Source organism: Drosophila innubila, assembly GCF_004354385.1.
Source record: "Drosophila innubila isolate TH190305 chromosome 2R unlocalized genomic scaffold, UK_Dinn_1.0 1_C_2R, whole genome shotgun sequence".
NCBI lineage: Eukaryota > Metazoa > Arthropoda > Insecta > Diptera > Drosophilidae > Drosophila > Drosophila innubila.
In genome coordinates, this window is record NW_022995374.1 from 1,509,306 (window position 1) to 1,525,219 (window position 15,914).

Genomic DNA, 15,914 nt, shown 5'->3' on the forward strand with positions numbered 1-15,914 from the left:
GCGCTTGCAATTTATTAGAAATGTCAAGCAGTGCAATTTAAAGCAGTTGGTTTTGGGGCCCTCAACAGCCGTTGAGATACGCGATTGTCCGCTGCTTGATCAGTTAGTCTTTGGATTCTTCGGACTGCAGTTGTATCTCGTCTACGCGGAAACATTTCGTGAGTGTTGAGCAAATGAAAAGCAAACGCCATTTTGTAATTTTCGCCTTAAAAAGTTAGTTTTAAGAAAACACTGTGTGATTAAGAAAGATTTAAAAAGTATTTAATACATGTGTGAATCATTCACGTATAAATTATGCAAATGAAGTGATGCTACGCAATTCATCTTGACCAAATTCAATATCGATGAGTCTTGGCGCGGAGAGATTTAAATTAATGGCAGTTAAAGTGAATCATGCTTGTAATGCAGAATTAATATAATGAAATGATTAACCGCAGTTGCAAAGATCAGCACTTACGACCTACACAACAACAACAACAGCAACAACAACAACAAAAAAAGCCGTAACAGGAAAAAAAACAATAAACACGTTTTAAAACCTTAACGTCAAGGTTAAAAAACTGCAGAAAGCGGCACAAAAAATTGCACAGTTAAAAAGACTCCTTTGTTTTAATGACGTTTGCAAATAATTAAAAAAATTAATTTGACAAATGATTAAATGAATTTGAGTTTATATTAAAAAAACTACACTTGAATCAGTGACATCATCTGCAAATGTTTTCCAAAATATAAATTCACTTCAACTTGTTGGATTGTTGTGGGCAGACACGAAATAAACATGAACACTTGTTGCTGCCTTAAAAGGCAAACTTAAAAGGCAACAATCTTTTAAGTTTACTTTTAAAAATAAATTGATAAAAAGATTTTAAAATTTATAAATTTAACGATAGCTAAGTTTATTCGGCTTAAGCTCATCTAAAATAAATAGAACTTGACTCAACAAAGTAAAGAATAAAATAAATTTATAAATCATAAGTTTACTTTTTAAAGTGAAAATTACATGAAAAGTCTTGTGGAAATTAAAAAAGAATATTTAGCAATAAATAAAAGCACTAAACTTTAAAAAATATATGTTAAAAAAATAACAAAAAATATAACTTGAAAAACCTAAATATTAATTTATTTAAATAACTTTTTTAATATGAAACAAAAAATAAAAGGAGAACCCAAGTTATCTTGGGGAATTTAAAATAATTCCGATATTGTGCGTGCTAGTCATCGTTTAAATAGGTTTATCACTTCTTATGGAATAAACCTTATCATTTCCATGAACTTATGGAGTGTCGAGTTTCCGTTACTTGCCACATTGAGTGGCAATTATAAGTACATTAATAATGCATATAAGTTGCCTTATTTGCATATGTTTATTACTCTATTACAATTATTTGTTATTAATATGTTCCTAAGGCTAAAATCGTGAGTCTCTCTGGTTTTTTAGGAATTGCCTGCTCTCTTCTGTTTGTTGTCTTGTTTATTTGCATAGGCTCCGCCCAATAAGTTTTATTTGACGTTTTATGAATGAATCAAGCAGACAGTGGCGTAGTTGCCACTGTGTCATTTGTAGAGGGAATATGTGATTATTATTTTTTAATATTTAAAGAAATTACGTATACGTTATTAAGTCTGTTAGTGAGGTAATTTATATGTTTTATTAGTTTCTGACACCCCAGTTGATTAATTCCAAGCAGACTGAGAAGAATTCTTATTATTTTCATTACACAATTAGTTTTCAGAAAGTGGGAGAGAGAGAGAGAAAAGTGAGAGGGAGAGTGATAGAATTTGTTGTGCATTTTCAGCATTTCCAGCTATAGAGCGTGTGTTAAATTTAATTATTCTAAATTATCGAAAGTGCGGGGCACTGACTCGTTTGTCTACCCCTCCTCAGTCCCTCCCTCTCTCCCCCTACACATTCGCTTTTGTTATTGTAAACGATTTTGCTGTTGTTGTTGCCCCACATTGTAGGCCAGCCAATTGTTTATGAAGTGCACATTGAGTATACAATTCATATATACTCGTTAGCTTGTATATATCCACTTTAGTTAAACACAGACATGTGTAAATGTGTGTGTATCTGTATCTGTATCTGTATATCTGTATCTGTATTATGTTTCCTCATATAAACATTTTGTGCTTTTTCTTCTGTACAAATGAAATTTTTTGCTCAGTTCAGCATGAAGTCATGCTTCAAATCCACATCCACATTCACATTCACATCCCCATCTCCACTCACATCCATCTTAATTATGACGTTTTTTTATGATGACAATTTCGGCGCTGATAAAAAAAAAAAACAAAAAAATGCTGAAAAGACAAGCTGCGTTACTCGGGCAATGTGTTTTTTAACAAAACTACCAGCTAATTGTGAACTTGATCAAATTAAGACACAAGCGTCTCAAGATTTCGAGGGTTTTGGAAAAACGCCGGCAGATTGTTTACACACAGCGAAAAAATGTTTAGTAAAAATGCAGGCAGATTTAATGATGCCTTTAAATATTATTGGTCATAAAAATAAGTAAAATAAAGTTTTATTTAACTAAAAATATATTTTTAAGTCTCAGACTTTGTATGAATAAAGAAAATCACAAAGAAAAGTATTTAAAACTATTAATGCGATAAATATTTTAATATAAAATAACAGTCAGTCGAAAATTGCAACAAATTTAAAAACATATGTTTCATATTATTTTTCATTATTATGTTCAATTTTAAAACAAAGAGAACTTTTCTCTGAGTGTATTAAATTCCCAGAACTTTCATGTTTGTTTATAGACTTCCACAGCTTCTAATGCAATTGTTTCATTTTTTTAATGTAGAAAGTAAACAAAGCGAAAAAATGCGTTGTATTTTGTGCAAAGAGTGCATAAAAATGGCCATAAATTAAATAAACATCGAGCGCAGTTGCCGATAAACTTGTTATACACAAACAATTAAGATCGCTTCTGTATCTTGTATCTTGTATCTTTTGTGTATCACGATGACCGAATTTGCTGTCACGCCTCTAAGACAACTCGTCACGTATTTCAAACCAAACATACAAAAAAAAACTGTTGAAAAACTGCTGACAAACATAAAGTTTTATGCGATCCGTGCAATAAACTTGTCATACACTCAACTCGAAAAAAAAGTTGCGCAAAACTTCCTACGAGTGTTGTAATAATTAACTTCTTTTTTTTAACTTTTTAACTTTAGTGTTGCATTTTTGTTGTTGCTGGGTTTGCAGAAATCTGCAAGGAAAAACTCGAAAACTCGATGAACGGGTTTGGCAAGCTATTTCATATGCAATTCCCCTGTGCAATTCTCCATTCTCAATAACATTCGCATTTACTCGTACTGCGGATATTGCAGTTTATTGCACAGATTTTTGTGGCTATTGAATATATGTGCGGAATGTATTCCTAAGCTATTAAAATTTGCTGTAAAATTACGAAATTCCATTACATTTTTGAGTTCATAGTTCTTTCAAATATCTTTCTAAAATTATGCATTTGTTTTCAGCACAGTTTTTACATTTATTTCTTTATTCAATTGATGCAAATCTGGCATTTTAAATATAAGAATCGATTTTTAAAAACACAGCAGCTGTGGAATATTCAAATTAGCTTAAATCGTATGTGTGATTAGACGATTTCTCACACATTTCAAGCTTCAAAATAGACGACTCTTTAATTTCGACTTTGTTTTCAACTCCATCTTCGACGCTGGAAGCTGAGAATCCGCACAAAAGAAGCCGACTTGAAATTATAGTGTCGTATCTTTCAATTTGAAGCCTCTGAGCGCTAAAATTTGAAACCGTAAAGCGTAACAAATTGATTGCTAATTGATATTGATATGTCGATTATTTTATGATTATTCTTTATGATTGTTAAATCTGATATCAAGTCGAAAATTCAGAGCTGACTCACAGTTTGAAAAGTGATCACAAGGTTAAGTGATCCGCCCACTTTGAAGACCACAATTGAAGCCCCTTCTGACTCTGGTTGTGGTTCAATTGTTACCATTGAATAACATACTTATGATTGTACCACAAAAAGCACTTAAAACGCTTTCTTTAATTACCACAGCATGTACATTAATTATGAGATTTGTATAGAAAACCTGTAAGACAGCTTTCAGCAACTGACAGCTCTTGACCAGCTCAACAAATGGTCAAAGCATCAACACTTGGCTTAAAGCCCAACTTCAGCTTACAGAAGGGAAGCTTGTAGAAATCATCGTACCATGAAGTGTTTGTCAATTGTCTAGTCTACATAATTTAGCAAAAAAAAAATATTGCTTTGTTTCCCAAAAAAAAAAATATTCTACAAGGTTTTCCCTCATCTTCGGAAGATAAACTAAAAATATTACGTCTTAAGCATAGGAACAATGCGGGTTTCTCTAAGCATTTCATTAACATTTGTTATGCAAGCTTTAAAGAATTTTAAAGTATTTACTTAGCTACAGAAATAAATTTGGAATTTACATAAATGTATCTTAAAGTGTACCAGTAAACAGAAAACATTTCAGTCGTACTTCTATTTCAAATATATTTAATAAAGTAAGTCGAAAAAATCCATAAAGTTAAGTTAAAAAAATCTTTTAAATAATTTTTAAACTAAGATTTTTATCTGCAGCTATTTTTTATGCATATCTACGTTGATCTCTTCACTTTATACTCATATCTATATTCTCGCATCTATATCTTACATTTTTAGAGCTGGTCATCCTTCATCGGAAATATTAGAAAGATGGATCTAAACGGATGTGGTTTTAGTGATCCTCAAGCACAGCTGAGTTTGGCGCTGGCTAAAAAGGACATACGTGAATTCCACGATGCACTGGACAAAGGAGCACAGCCAAATCTGCAGGATGAGAGACACACAAGTATTTATCAGAAAGCACTCTCCACAGCAGGATGTGCGGAATTCATTGAAGCCTGCCTGGATCATGGCTCTCATGTGAATTATGTGAGTAAATAATAAATATAAAAAAAAAGACAAATGAAAAAAATAAAAAATGAACAAAAAATCTTCGTCCTCAATCACTCACTCACTCACTCACTCACTCACTGACTGATCATTTCACAGCCCAAGCCATAAGACCTAAGAGGTTGAAATGAAACGGCGTTTTGCGAAATTTGAATTGCAAAGGCGTCAGATTAGTATGAAAAACCTGATTTAAGCAATCTATTTATGAATCAAATAATATTATATAAAAAATATGAACTAATTTATTAATGTATTGAATTAAAATTTTCCCTTGCAGATCAATCAAAAAGACAACAAGGCTGCGATTAATTATGCCGCCGACTCGAGGGATCCTCGCAATCTGGAGGTGCTCCTGCGTCGTCCTGGCGTCCAAGTAGATCGCAAATATGGACAGTTGACGCCACTCAATTCACTGGCCAAGAATCTCACCGCGGATAATGTGGATGAGGTGCGTGCCTGTATGCAGAGTCTCCTCGAATATGGCGCCTCTCCCAATGCGGTGGATCAGAGGGAGATGACACCACTGCATTATGTGCTAAAGAACAACAAGATTAAGGCTGCCAAACAGGAGCTGGTGCTTTTGTTTTTGGCTCAGCCCAAACTAGATATCGATAGTTATCGGAATGGAGAAGTGCGTCAGTTGTTGCAACAACAATTTCCGGAAATGCAGCTGCCACAACAAAGAGATACCACCGGGGAAGGAGAGATCGACTGTGAGCGTCTAATGCGACAACTCAGAGATGGTGAGGAGTCACAATTCGAGCAGCTGCTGGCGGAGCATCAGCTCAACATCAGCGACAAGGATAATCTGCGGAATATGACGCAGGAGCAGTATATGCCACTGCTCCAGGAGTCCATCAAGCGGGGAAAACAACGCGCCTTTGAGGCGATTCTCAACACGGGCATCAACATCAACAAGAAGCATCCAGGAGAGGCAACTTTACCCATAGAGCTCTCCATCATCTGGGGAAACTGGCAGGCATTGGAGAAACTACTTCAACACCCAGAGCTCAAAATATCGCCAGGTAGGTAAAAATATAAAAATATTTATATAAAGAAAATCAGCTGTTGCTGAATCATAAGCGGCAAGATACGATTTATTTACAAAAAATGTTTTAGGGCGCTTTACCCCCTGCTCGATTCGCTCGTCGGTCCCTTTCACGCTCGCCATTTTTGTGCTTATTTATTTGTATATTGCTATAATTTAGTCAGGAAGAGAATATAAAAAGTGTTCCTCATTTTTACAAGCATACCGAACCGAGAGTAGACAAGCGAAGCGAGCAGGGGGCTATGCCCCTGGTACATTAACTTTTTTAACCTTAAAATATAATATCTCTGTAACAATACTAAATCATATTCTTATTTCAGGTGATTCCCTGCTCACCAGAGTGATCAGCAGGCTGGAGGAGCCACCGCTGGATGATTTCTGTGACCATCAGCGTTGCTTTGAGCTCCTGCTCTCCAGCGATCACGTCGACATCAATGAGGCGGATCCCTCTGGCCAAGTTCCACTCCATTTCGCCGTCAAGTATCGCAACACGAAGGCGGCACAGACATTGCTCCATCATGGCGCATACATTGGAGCCAAGAGCAAGTTCCAGGAGCTGCCCATCCAGGACATGCCGCCAGAGTTGCTGGAGCAGCACTTTGACTCCTGTGTGACCACAAATCAACAGAAACCAGGTGTACAGACCTTTGAGATTATTATGAATTATATGAATCTGATGCGCCAGGAGAAACCGGGCCAAGGATTGCAATCGAGTAAAAAGCTGCAGGACGAGATGACACCCATTGCCCACATAGCCGAGTCCAAGGAGCTGCGTCATCTGCTGCAGCATCCACTGATCTCCAGCTTCCTCTTCCTCAAGTGGCATCGCCTATCCGTCATCTTCTATCTGAATTTTCTGCTCTACACGCTTTTCACCATCTCGATCATTGGTCACACTCTTCTCAAATTCCATGAGAGTGATCACAAGGCTTTGTCTGCACTTTTTGGACTGTGCTCCTGGATTGGCATTGTCTACCTCATTATTCGGGAGATTATTCAGTTTGTCATGTCGCCAGTGTTGTACTTCTTCTCGGTGACAAATCTCATGGAATTGGCGCTCATTATCTTTTCAATTCTCACCTGCCTGCAGTCCAGTTTTGAAGAGGAACCTCAACGTGTTCTGGCCGTGTTGACTGTACTTTTGGTGGCCGTGGAATTCTGTCTGCTTGTGGGTTCCCTTCCCGTTCTCTCCATCTCGACGCACATGCTCATGTTGCGTGCTGTGTCCAGCAGTTTCATCAAGAGCTTTGCCCTCTACTCCATCTTTGTGCTCACCTTCAGCTTGTGTTTCTACATACTCTTTGGCAAGTCCAAAATGCAGGAAGCTGCGGCATCTTCAGAGGATGGTCACTTTAACTCCTTCTCGGTTCCCATTGAGGCTTTGATCAAGACCATCGTCATGTTGACGGGTGAATTCGATGCTGGAGATATTAAATTCGATAGCGTTCCCACTTATCTGATCTTCCTGCTCTTTGTCTTCTTCATGACAATTGTACTCTTCAATCTGCTCAATGGTCTGGCTGTTTCCGATACACAGGTGAGTTGGCGGCTAAAATAACCTAATGACACTATACTTACTCTTCAGAATTATATTATCATCCCTTTTCAATTCGATTGAAAGAAATACCTATCATAATGAAAATATCATTTCATTATCTCATTACAAAAATTGATTTCAATAAAAATTAAGTTTTAATATCAATGAAAAGTAATCATAATAATTATCACAGTTCACTATCATTGGAAAAAGTGTTATAATAAAAAAATAATTAATTTTCATTATCATAAAAAAAGTAATCATAATAAAAGCAACATTTTACTATCATTAAAAAATTTAATGGTACAAAATTTAATTTTACTATAATTTAAAAATGTAATGATAGTTAATGTTATTTTCATTCGGCATTAAACAAAAGTAATAATAATGAAAATTTCTTTTTATTTTGAAAAAATAAATTATAAGGTTATGCTTTCTAATTAAAATAACAAAGTAATGCTGATATTAATAAAACTTAGTTTCATTAGCATAGACATTTTATTTTTCGAAAATAACTACCGAAAACTACAAAACAAAAATGCTAGAATACTGAAAATTATATACCGCACAAATAAATACCAAAAATACCAAAAATTAGGTTGCTAAAAATTCTAAATTATAAATAATAAAAACTAAAAATAAAATACTCCTAATTTTTACTCATCCTTTTCACAGGCCATCAAAGCCCAGGCGGAGCTGAATGGCGCCATCTGTCGGACCAACACCTTGATGCGCTATGAACAAGTGTTGACCGGTCGAAATGGACGCACTGGATTCATAGTCAACAGTCAACCCTTCCGCACGATTTGCCAGCGATTGATGAACATATATCCCAACTATATGTCTGTGCGCCAGATTTCCATACTGCCCAACGATGGCAACAAGGTGTTGATTCCCATGATGGATGTCTACGAGCTGAAGGAGCTGAGCAATGGAAATGGCAAGAGCAAGAAGATAAACATGGCCAGTTTCCAACCATTGGCCACAAATGCCAAATCGGAGCAGCAGAAGAAACTGCTCGATCCGCCATTGAAATTGCTGCCCTGCTGCTGTTCCCTGTTCAGTGATAAGTGTTCCCAGATCGATAACAGAACTGTTAAGTTGGCACTCGCTGTTATCGATCAGAAGTCGAATGCAGAACTGAAGCGTCAGCGGGAACAGATCACCGAGAGGCGTCTCCAGCAGATGGAACAGAAATTGGAACAAGTTTTACTGTTGCTCCATCAGGAGAGAAATTAACTGTTCCCACATATCAACAGTATTTAAGGACTCCGCATTTACTCGTAGTTTTTTGCAGTGTTACCCGATTCGTCCTATTTTTATGTTAATCAATCCATTATCTTGTAGTCAGAAATTGTTTTATTAACATACGAATATATAAATATAATTAAATTTAACAAAACCCTTATGAGTTATAAACTGAATAACTGAAATAATCACTATTATAATAGTAGTTATGATCTTTTCAATATATATATATATATATATACTATATACTTATATACAATTCAAACTGATAAACAAAAACAATTTGTTGTCTGCTATTTGTTGTTGTTGTTGTTGTTGTTGTCGCCTTTTCACTGTAATTAATTATGTTCGCCTATTTTCAACAAATTTTCTGGTTCTTTAATTATATAAATATACTATATATAATATATGTATCTTTCATTTATCATTTTCACACGCACACAGATTGCTGAGTATGTGTTTGTGTGTGTGTGTGCACACTGGCCTCAGTTATGCAAACAATGTTGAATTTCAAATTTTGTAGTTTCAGATTAAAATTGGTTTGGTTTGACATCAGTTAATAATTTCTTGACTTTCGATAAGTATACGTATAAGTATAAGTAGTACAAGTATAATGGTTATATAATATTTAGACAGTAAATATTGTATAAACTGTACCATTTTATACCCGAGTAAATATTTAATTTCAAATGTTAGATTTACGTTTTTTCTATTCTTTTTCTTAATGGTTTTTTGTTTGATTTGATATGATTCGGTTCATTATGTGACTAAATATACTTATTATCATTATGTTATGTTTTATAACTGGGGATTGGATCAAATCAAATCAATTTTATGGCCTAACGAATTGGCTAACGGCTAACGAGGCCAATTAAATCAAATGATTGATGTCAAAATAAATGAAATATACAAAAATTTATGCGTCATTTTAATAAATATTATAATAATGAAGTTCGCTAACTAATTTTCAAAAATATATGCAAATGGAATTTTTTCTAAAAGCTGTTTGATTTGATTTGGATCCCTTGAAAGTTGAGCGCAGCTATGATTGATTTAAAATTTTGTTTTATAATTGATTTTAATTTTAAGCTATGCAGTTAATTATTAAATATTTGATTATGCTTAGGACGACTAAAAACGCATTTCTAATATCAAAAACCTGTCACTTTACAGCATTTTGTTTGTTTGTTTTTTGGTTTTTGTTCATATTGTTGTAACGGCAAATTAAAATAATTGACATTGTTCTCAGAGCATGTTAAACAATTTGTATGCTTTGCCTATTTGATATTATTAAATATCAAATGTTATTAATCATATTTATATATATATTTTGTATTTGTTTTCCTTTTATTTTTTTGTGTTTGATATATGAAACGTTAACTTTTTTCTTGAACCTCAACGCCTTAATTTACAACAAATAAAATCGTGTGTGTTTTTTATTTGGTAAGGCATGCCTAATCAAACCAGCTGTAACTGTACTATAACTGTATTAAAGATATCAGTATGTACACATTTATCTATTATTAACTTCTGTTTATTTTAAGTGTACACCTATGCCCCGATTAACGGCTTACATTGGGAACATTTTCATTAATATAAATGGAAAAATATAAATTTTGCAACATAACTTAAGAACGATTCAATATATGTTAAGCAATTTAATATTTACAATAATTTTTTAAAAAGATTTTAAAAAAGTTCCCTAGTAAGCAAGAATTCATTTAATAAGTCAACATTTTCAAAATTTATCTATTCAAAAATTTGCCAATATAATGAGCTCTCAAAATTGAAAAACAGAATAAAAAATTAATGAATTTCGATATGCTTAAAAGAATTTTGCAATTTGATAACTAAAATAAATGCTCTTATAATAATACAAAATAGTCGTATAAAACAAAAACATTTTGAAATTTTAATGCCTTTTGAAATTTGTCAAAAAAAAAAAACAAATATATTCTTTGAAATGCTTTCTTTCTTTTTTTTCTAAAGCTGTAATTTGAGTGGTAAACTAAAAATTTTGGGAATAAATAGGGGTCGGTAATTGGGGCATAGGTGAATTTATAGTATTGAAATTTTGTATATGTATTTGATGTTGAATTATTTATTTATATATTTAGAACCGATTCGGTCTGTTGCACTGCGGTGCTATGAGCTATGTTAAATGCATAGAACTGTTTCGGTTTGTGGTTGTTGTTGTTGTTGTTGCTGTGGTTGTTGTTGCAGTTTGGTACATTGTTTAGTTATTAATTATAAGTTTGTTTTTTTAAATTGGACTAGTACTAAAATTGCTGGGGTTTTGGATAAAAGCATTTTATTACTATATATATATATTCGTGGCCTGCTTCATGGGATTACTTTGTTTCATTTCCTATGTTAATTTGTTAATTTGTTTTTGTTGGTTGTTGTTCAAGCTCTGGCCCCTGGCTCAGGTTGTATTAAATTAATTTATTAATTAATAATTAATATGCCTATTCGTTTTATTGTCGTTATACTCTATGACTAAATAAAATGTTGTGTTGTTTTCTCTGGGCTTATCTAAAAATGTATTGATAATACTAAACAAATGAAGAACATTTCTTTTTATAAGCGATTATTTTTAAAGATAATTTAAATTAAAGCTTGTTTTTTTTACAAGTTTTCATTTTATTTTGTTTTTAATCGGTTTAAAGTTTGTTTTCATTTGATGTTTGAATTGGTTTCAATGGCTATGTTATTCTTATTATTTTGTTTATGTACAAAGTTCTATTGTAAATTCTACGTAATTAGTACGTAATATAAGGGTATGTATGTATGTATGTTAATTTATGTATATATTTAATCCTTGCAATTGTTTTCATTTTTATGCCTATGTACCAATTATAAATATCACTTAATTGACGAGTGTTTGGTTTCTGGTTTCTGTTTAAATTGTTATTTGTTAATCTTATTTATTTTTATTTCATTTCATTTAATTATTCATTTATCAATTTGTTAACAATTCTAATTAAAAGTTATGATCTTAAGTTGTCTTGTGTAAAAATTGCAGTTAAAATCACAAGTGTGTACGTTTTATTTTGTATTTGTATTTGTATTTGGAGATAACGATTTAATTGGTACCATAATTTCAATTTTTATATCAATCGCTGTCTGATTGTCTGTTGTTGTTGTTAAGTTAAGAAAGTTCGAGTCAAAGTGTAAAAGTGTGCGCTGCACTGTTATCAGTTATCAGTTGTCTGTTATCAGTTATCTGTCATCCGTTATCCTGTTCGATGTTGCAACTTAAATCTGATTAATTATCAATCTCACAGAATATGCGTGTATAGTAGAAAACAACATTTAAAATAAGTTTCTTTGAAACTTTGACGAAGGCCTAAAATAGATGTCAATACAAATCTAGTTAGTATAGGTATAAGATGTATATATTTAATTAATGTTAATGTTAATGTTAATGTTAATGTTAATGTTAATGTTCGTGGAAGCTTTGTATAGAAGATCATTAATGCCAAAAATTTTGATTTCACTTTAGTTAGACTTAATAAATAAAGACTTTTTGTATGAAGTATGTCTATGGTAAGTATTCGATATAGCGTTAAGATCATTAATTAAATATTAAGTATACGTAATAATAAAAGTTGTCAATGCACATTGCTTTTAGGTAGGACTGCGGTCTTCGTAGGTATTATTTCAGAATAATAACGATAACATTTTCAGTATTTTAAGTTTTTGGTTTTTTTGCGTACAAATAATTATACATATAACCCGATTGGGTGTCCTTAGCTATTATACGATTTAATTGCTTTTGTTTTGGAATGTTTAATCACTTGACTTGTTGTTTGTGTTGGTTTTTTTTGGCTTTAGTTTTTTGTGGTTTTTGAGAAGATATGAGAGTGAGGCGAGGAAAAGTATTTGAAATCTACTGTTTTTTGTAATACTTTGCTTTTTGTACTTGAACAATCGGTACGCATAGAATATAATCTAGTTAATTATTGTAGTATTTCAACAAAAAAGAAAAACCTCTCTTAAATATTTTATACAATCGTTGCTAACTAATTTATACATAAGGTATGTTAATGTTTTATATTGTTTTTATTTTTAATTATGCTATGATTAGTTATGTAGCTTTTATTTGTTGTTTAGTTTAAAATACTTCCTTTGGCATATGTACAAAATATATAGAGTTATATATTGCATTAAAGAAAATGAAATTCTATTAATCAAGTCTACGCCGCGATTTTTTGTTAGTTACATTATGTTTTTATGTATATATTATACTATGTAATTATGTATTGTATTTTTATTGTATTGTATAATTAAAAACAACCTTCAAAATATCTTCGAAATCGGCCGATATATATATATATATGTATATATATAGACTGATTGATTGATTGACGACTAAACGAAATTACCAACCGATTAGTTAGTAATTATATATATCATATATGTATGTATATACTCTATATTATATCAATTTTATATTTATATTAATGTTAATGTTAGTGTATTCATTTGTTGTTGTTTTTTTTGTTGTTTTGATTAGTTTTGAGTATTACAACGTGTACGCACTGTACGATTTAATGCACGGTTTTGTTAACACAGAGTTTATATTGATTTCGTAAACTATAACTAGAACTAAACTAGAGACTATGACTAAACTAAGTTAAGCTATATGCTAAAATCGACTTGGCTGGACGCACAGCGTACTGTTACCAAATCAGCATTTAACGGATATACATATATATACTTATATAAACATTGGATAGTTCCATTTAAGTATCTTATAAAGCGACTAGTATTTGTATATATATAGGTATATTTATATAGATACTTGTATAGTCAAACGACTATAATAACAAAGGGGCAAATAGATGACCCCGACTATAGATACGCTTCCGAACTTCTCTCAGACTGAAGGTTGTCAACTTGGGCGCTTCCCGCCGACTCCTGTTGACTGGCTAGCTGATGAGGTGCTGCTGCTGCTGCTGCTACCGCAGCAACTGTTGCTGTCGTTGCTGCTGCAACTGCTGCTGCTGCTCGTATTGCTCTTGGATTCCCTAAAAAAATATCAGCAGATTAGAAAAAGAGTATCAAATACGCATGAAGGTCGACAAATAAATAAATAAATAAAATTTAAATGTTGAATCAATTCATGATCAAAATGACATTCCGCTTGAAAATCGGTTAATTTTTGATGAAGTTATGAGAGATCAAAGTTTTTGAAAAAATGTCAAGGGGTAGGTATGGAAAATTGGATGATAAAGGGCTTCGGATCGAAAAAATATCAAATTTTCTAGATGATTAAAATTTAAATGCGGAATCAATTTAGAGGCCAAATCATGATCAAAATGACATTCCGCTTGAAAATCGGTTAATTTTTGATGAAGTTATGAGAGGTCAAAGTTTTTGAAAAAATGTCAAGGAAAATTGGATGATAAAGGGCTTCGGATCGAAAAAATATCAAATTTTCTAGATGATTAAAATTTAAATGCAGAATCAATTTAGAGGCCAAATCATGATCAAAATGACATTCCGCTTGAAAATCGGTTAATTTTTGATGAAGTTATGAGAGATCAAAGTTTTTGAAAAAATGTCAAGGGGTAGGTATGGAAAATTGGATGATAAATGGCTTCGGATCGAAAAAATATCAAATTTTCTAGATGATTAAAATTTAAATGCAGAATCAATTTAGAGGCCAAATCATGATCAAAATGACATTCCGCTTGAAAATCGGTTAATTTTTGATGAAGTTATGAGAGATCAAAGTTTTTGAAAAAATGTCAAGGGGTAGGTATGGAAAATTGGATGATAAATGGCTTCGGATCGAAAAAATATCAAATTTTTTAGCCGGTAAAAATTTAAATGCAGAATCAATTTAGAGGCCAAATCATGATCAAAATGACATTCCGCTTGAAAATCGGTTAATATTTGATGAAGTTATGAGAGATCAAAGTTATTGAAAAAAAAATCAAGGGGTAGGTATGGAAAATTGGATGATAAATGGCTTCGGATCGAAAAAATATCAAATTTTCTAGATGATACAAATTTTAATGTAGCATCAATTTAGAGGCCAAATCATGATCAAAATGACATTCCGCTTGAAAATCGGTTAATTTTTGATGAAGTTATGAGAGATCAAAGTTTTTGAAAAAATGTCAAGGGGAAGTAGTATGCAGAATTGGATGATAGGTGGCTTAGAGTCGCAAAAATATCAAATTTTTTAGCTGATAAAAATTTAAATGCAGAATCAATAAGGAGGCCAAATCATGATCAAAAAGACATTCCGCTTGAAAATCGGTTAATTTTTGATGAAATTATGATAGGTCAAAGTTTTTGGAAAACTTTCAAGGGGAAGTAGTAAGGAAAATTGGATTACCTGCTCTTGTTGTGCTGCTCCTGCTCCTGTTTAGGCTGCTGATCCAACTCCGTTCCCACAGTGACTGAAGGTCATCTCTGCTGATCTTCAGTTGGCGTTGCATCCGTTGCAGTTGTAACATTGTCAGTTGTATTATCAAGATTGGACTCGGGATTATAGTCGTAGAACACTTGCGATGTATCGCCCTGCACATTGACATCAATGGGAGCATCCACATCGATGCTTGGGAGAATTGAGCCACTGTCCAGGCTGAAGTCGCCGCGTGGCGGCTCCTTGGGACTATCGACCATTATCTGCACCGTGGGCATGAGGAACGTATCCATGGTGGCACTCTCGGAGGAGCCAGCGCTAATGCGTATTTGCGGTGGCTTTGATTTCTCCAAGCAACTATTGTTTGTTGAAGATTGACTGCAGTCGTCCATGCGATAGCGCTCCGTTCCGCTGTTGCCTGCTCGCGCTGCGACGGTTGCGAATAAAACTCGCCGCCAGCAGTTGCAGGTTAACAGCAGAGGCTGCAGCAGCGACAGAGGCGGAGGCGGAGGCGGAGGCAGAAGCAGAGGCAGCGACAGAGGCGGATGTGGAGGATGTTGAGGTTGAGATTGTTGTGTTGTTGGTGTTTATTGCAGCTGTAGTTGTAGGTGGAATTGCACGCATTAGTGTCTTAGGATCGTGATTAACATTAAATACAAATTACATATATTAAGGTTTTGTGACAGAGCTTAAAGTTCATAAATTATACCCGGTACTCGTTGAAGTCAATTCAGA

General features: G+C 33.3%; 2 protein-coding genes across 2 annotated transcripts; one reads left to right on the plus strand and one right to left on the minus strand.

Annotated features, from left to right (window-relative positions):
- Positions 1 to 99: 99 nt before the first annotated feature.
- Positions 100 to 9,002, plus strand: LOC117783505 (transient receptor potential cation channel protein painless). Its single transcript, XM_034620922.1, has 5 exons — positions 100 to 158; positions 4,692 to 4,943; positions 5,242 to 5,989; positions 6,333 to 7,549; positions 8,225 to 9,002. The coding sequence occupies exons 2-5, from the start codon at positions 4,725 to 4,727 to the stop codon at positions 8,786 to 8,788; spliced, it is 2,748 nt and encodes a 915-aa protein (XP_034476813.1). The 5' UTR covers positions 100 to 158; positions 4,692 to 4,724; the 3' UTR covers positions 8,789 to 9,002.
- A 4,781-nt stretch (positions 9,003 to 13,783) lies between these two features.
- Positions 13,784 to 15,571, minus strand: LOC117785846 (sodium channel protein 60E-like). The gene is made up of 2 exons (XM_034624098.1): positions 15,150 to 15,571; positions 13,784 to 13,830 (listed from the first exon to the last, which is right to left on the minus strand). The coding sequence occupies exon 1, from the start codon at positions 15,569 to 15,571 to the stop codon at positions 15,221 to 15,223; it is 351 nt and encodes a 116-aa protein (XP_034479989.1). The 3' UTR covers positions 13,784 to 13,830; positions 15,150 to 15,220.
- Between the last annotated feature and the right edge of the window lie 343 nt (positions 15,572 to 15,914).

Excerpts from the sequence above, each read along its gene's own strand:
- LOC117783505 (XM_034620922.1), top strand. The coding sequence starts at position 4,725 with ATGGATCTAAACGGATGTGGTTTTAGTGATCCTCAAGCACAGCTGAGT. Across the intron at positions 4,944-5,241 it reads ATGGCTCTCATGTGAATTAT|ATCAATCAAAAAGACAACAA; the intron begins GTGAGTAAATAA and ends TTTCCCTTGCAG. Across the intron at positions 7,550-8,224 it reads TGGCTGTTTCCGATACACAG|GCCATCAAAGCCCAGGCGGA; the intron begins GTGAGTTGGCGG and ends TCCTTTTCACAG.
- LOC117785846 (XM_034624098.1), bottom strand. The coding sequence starts at position 15,571 with ATGGACGACTGCAGTCAATCTTCAACAAACAATAGTTGCTTGGAGAAA.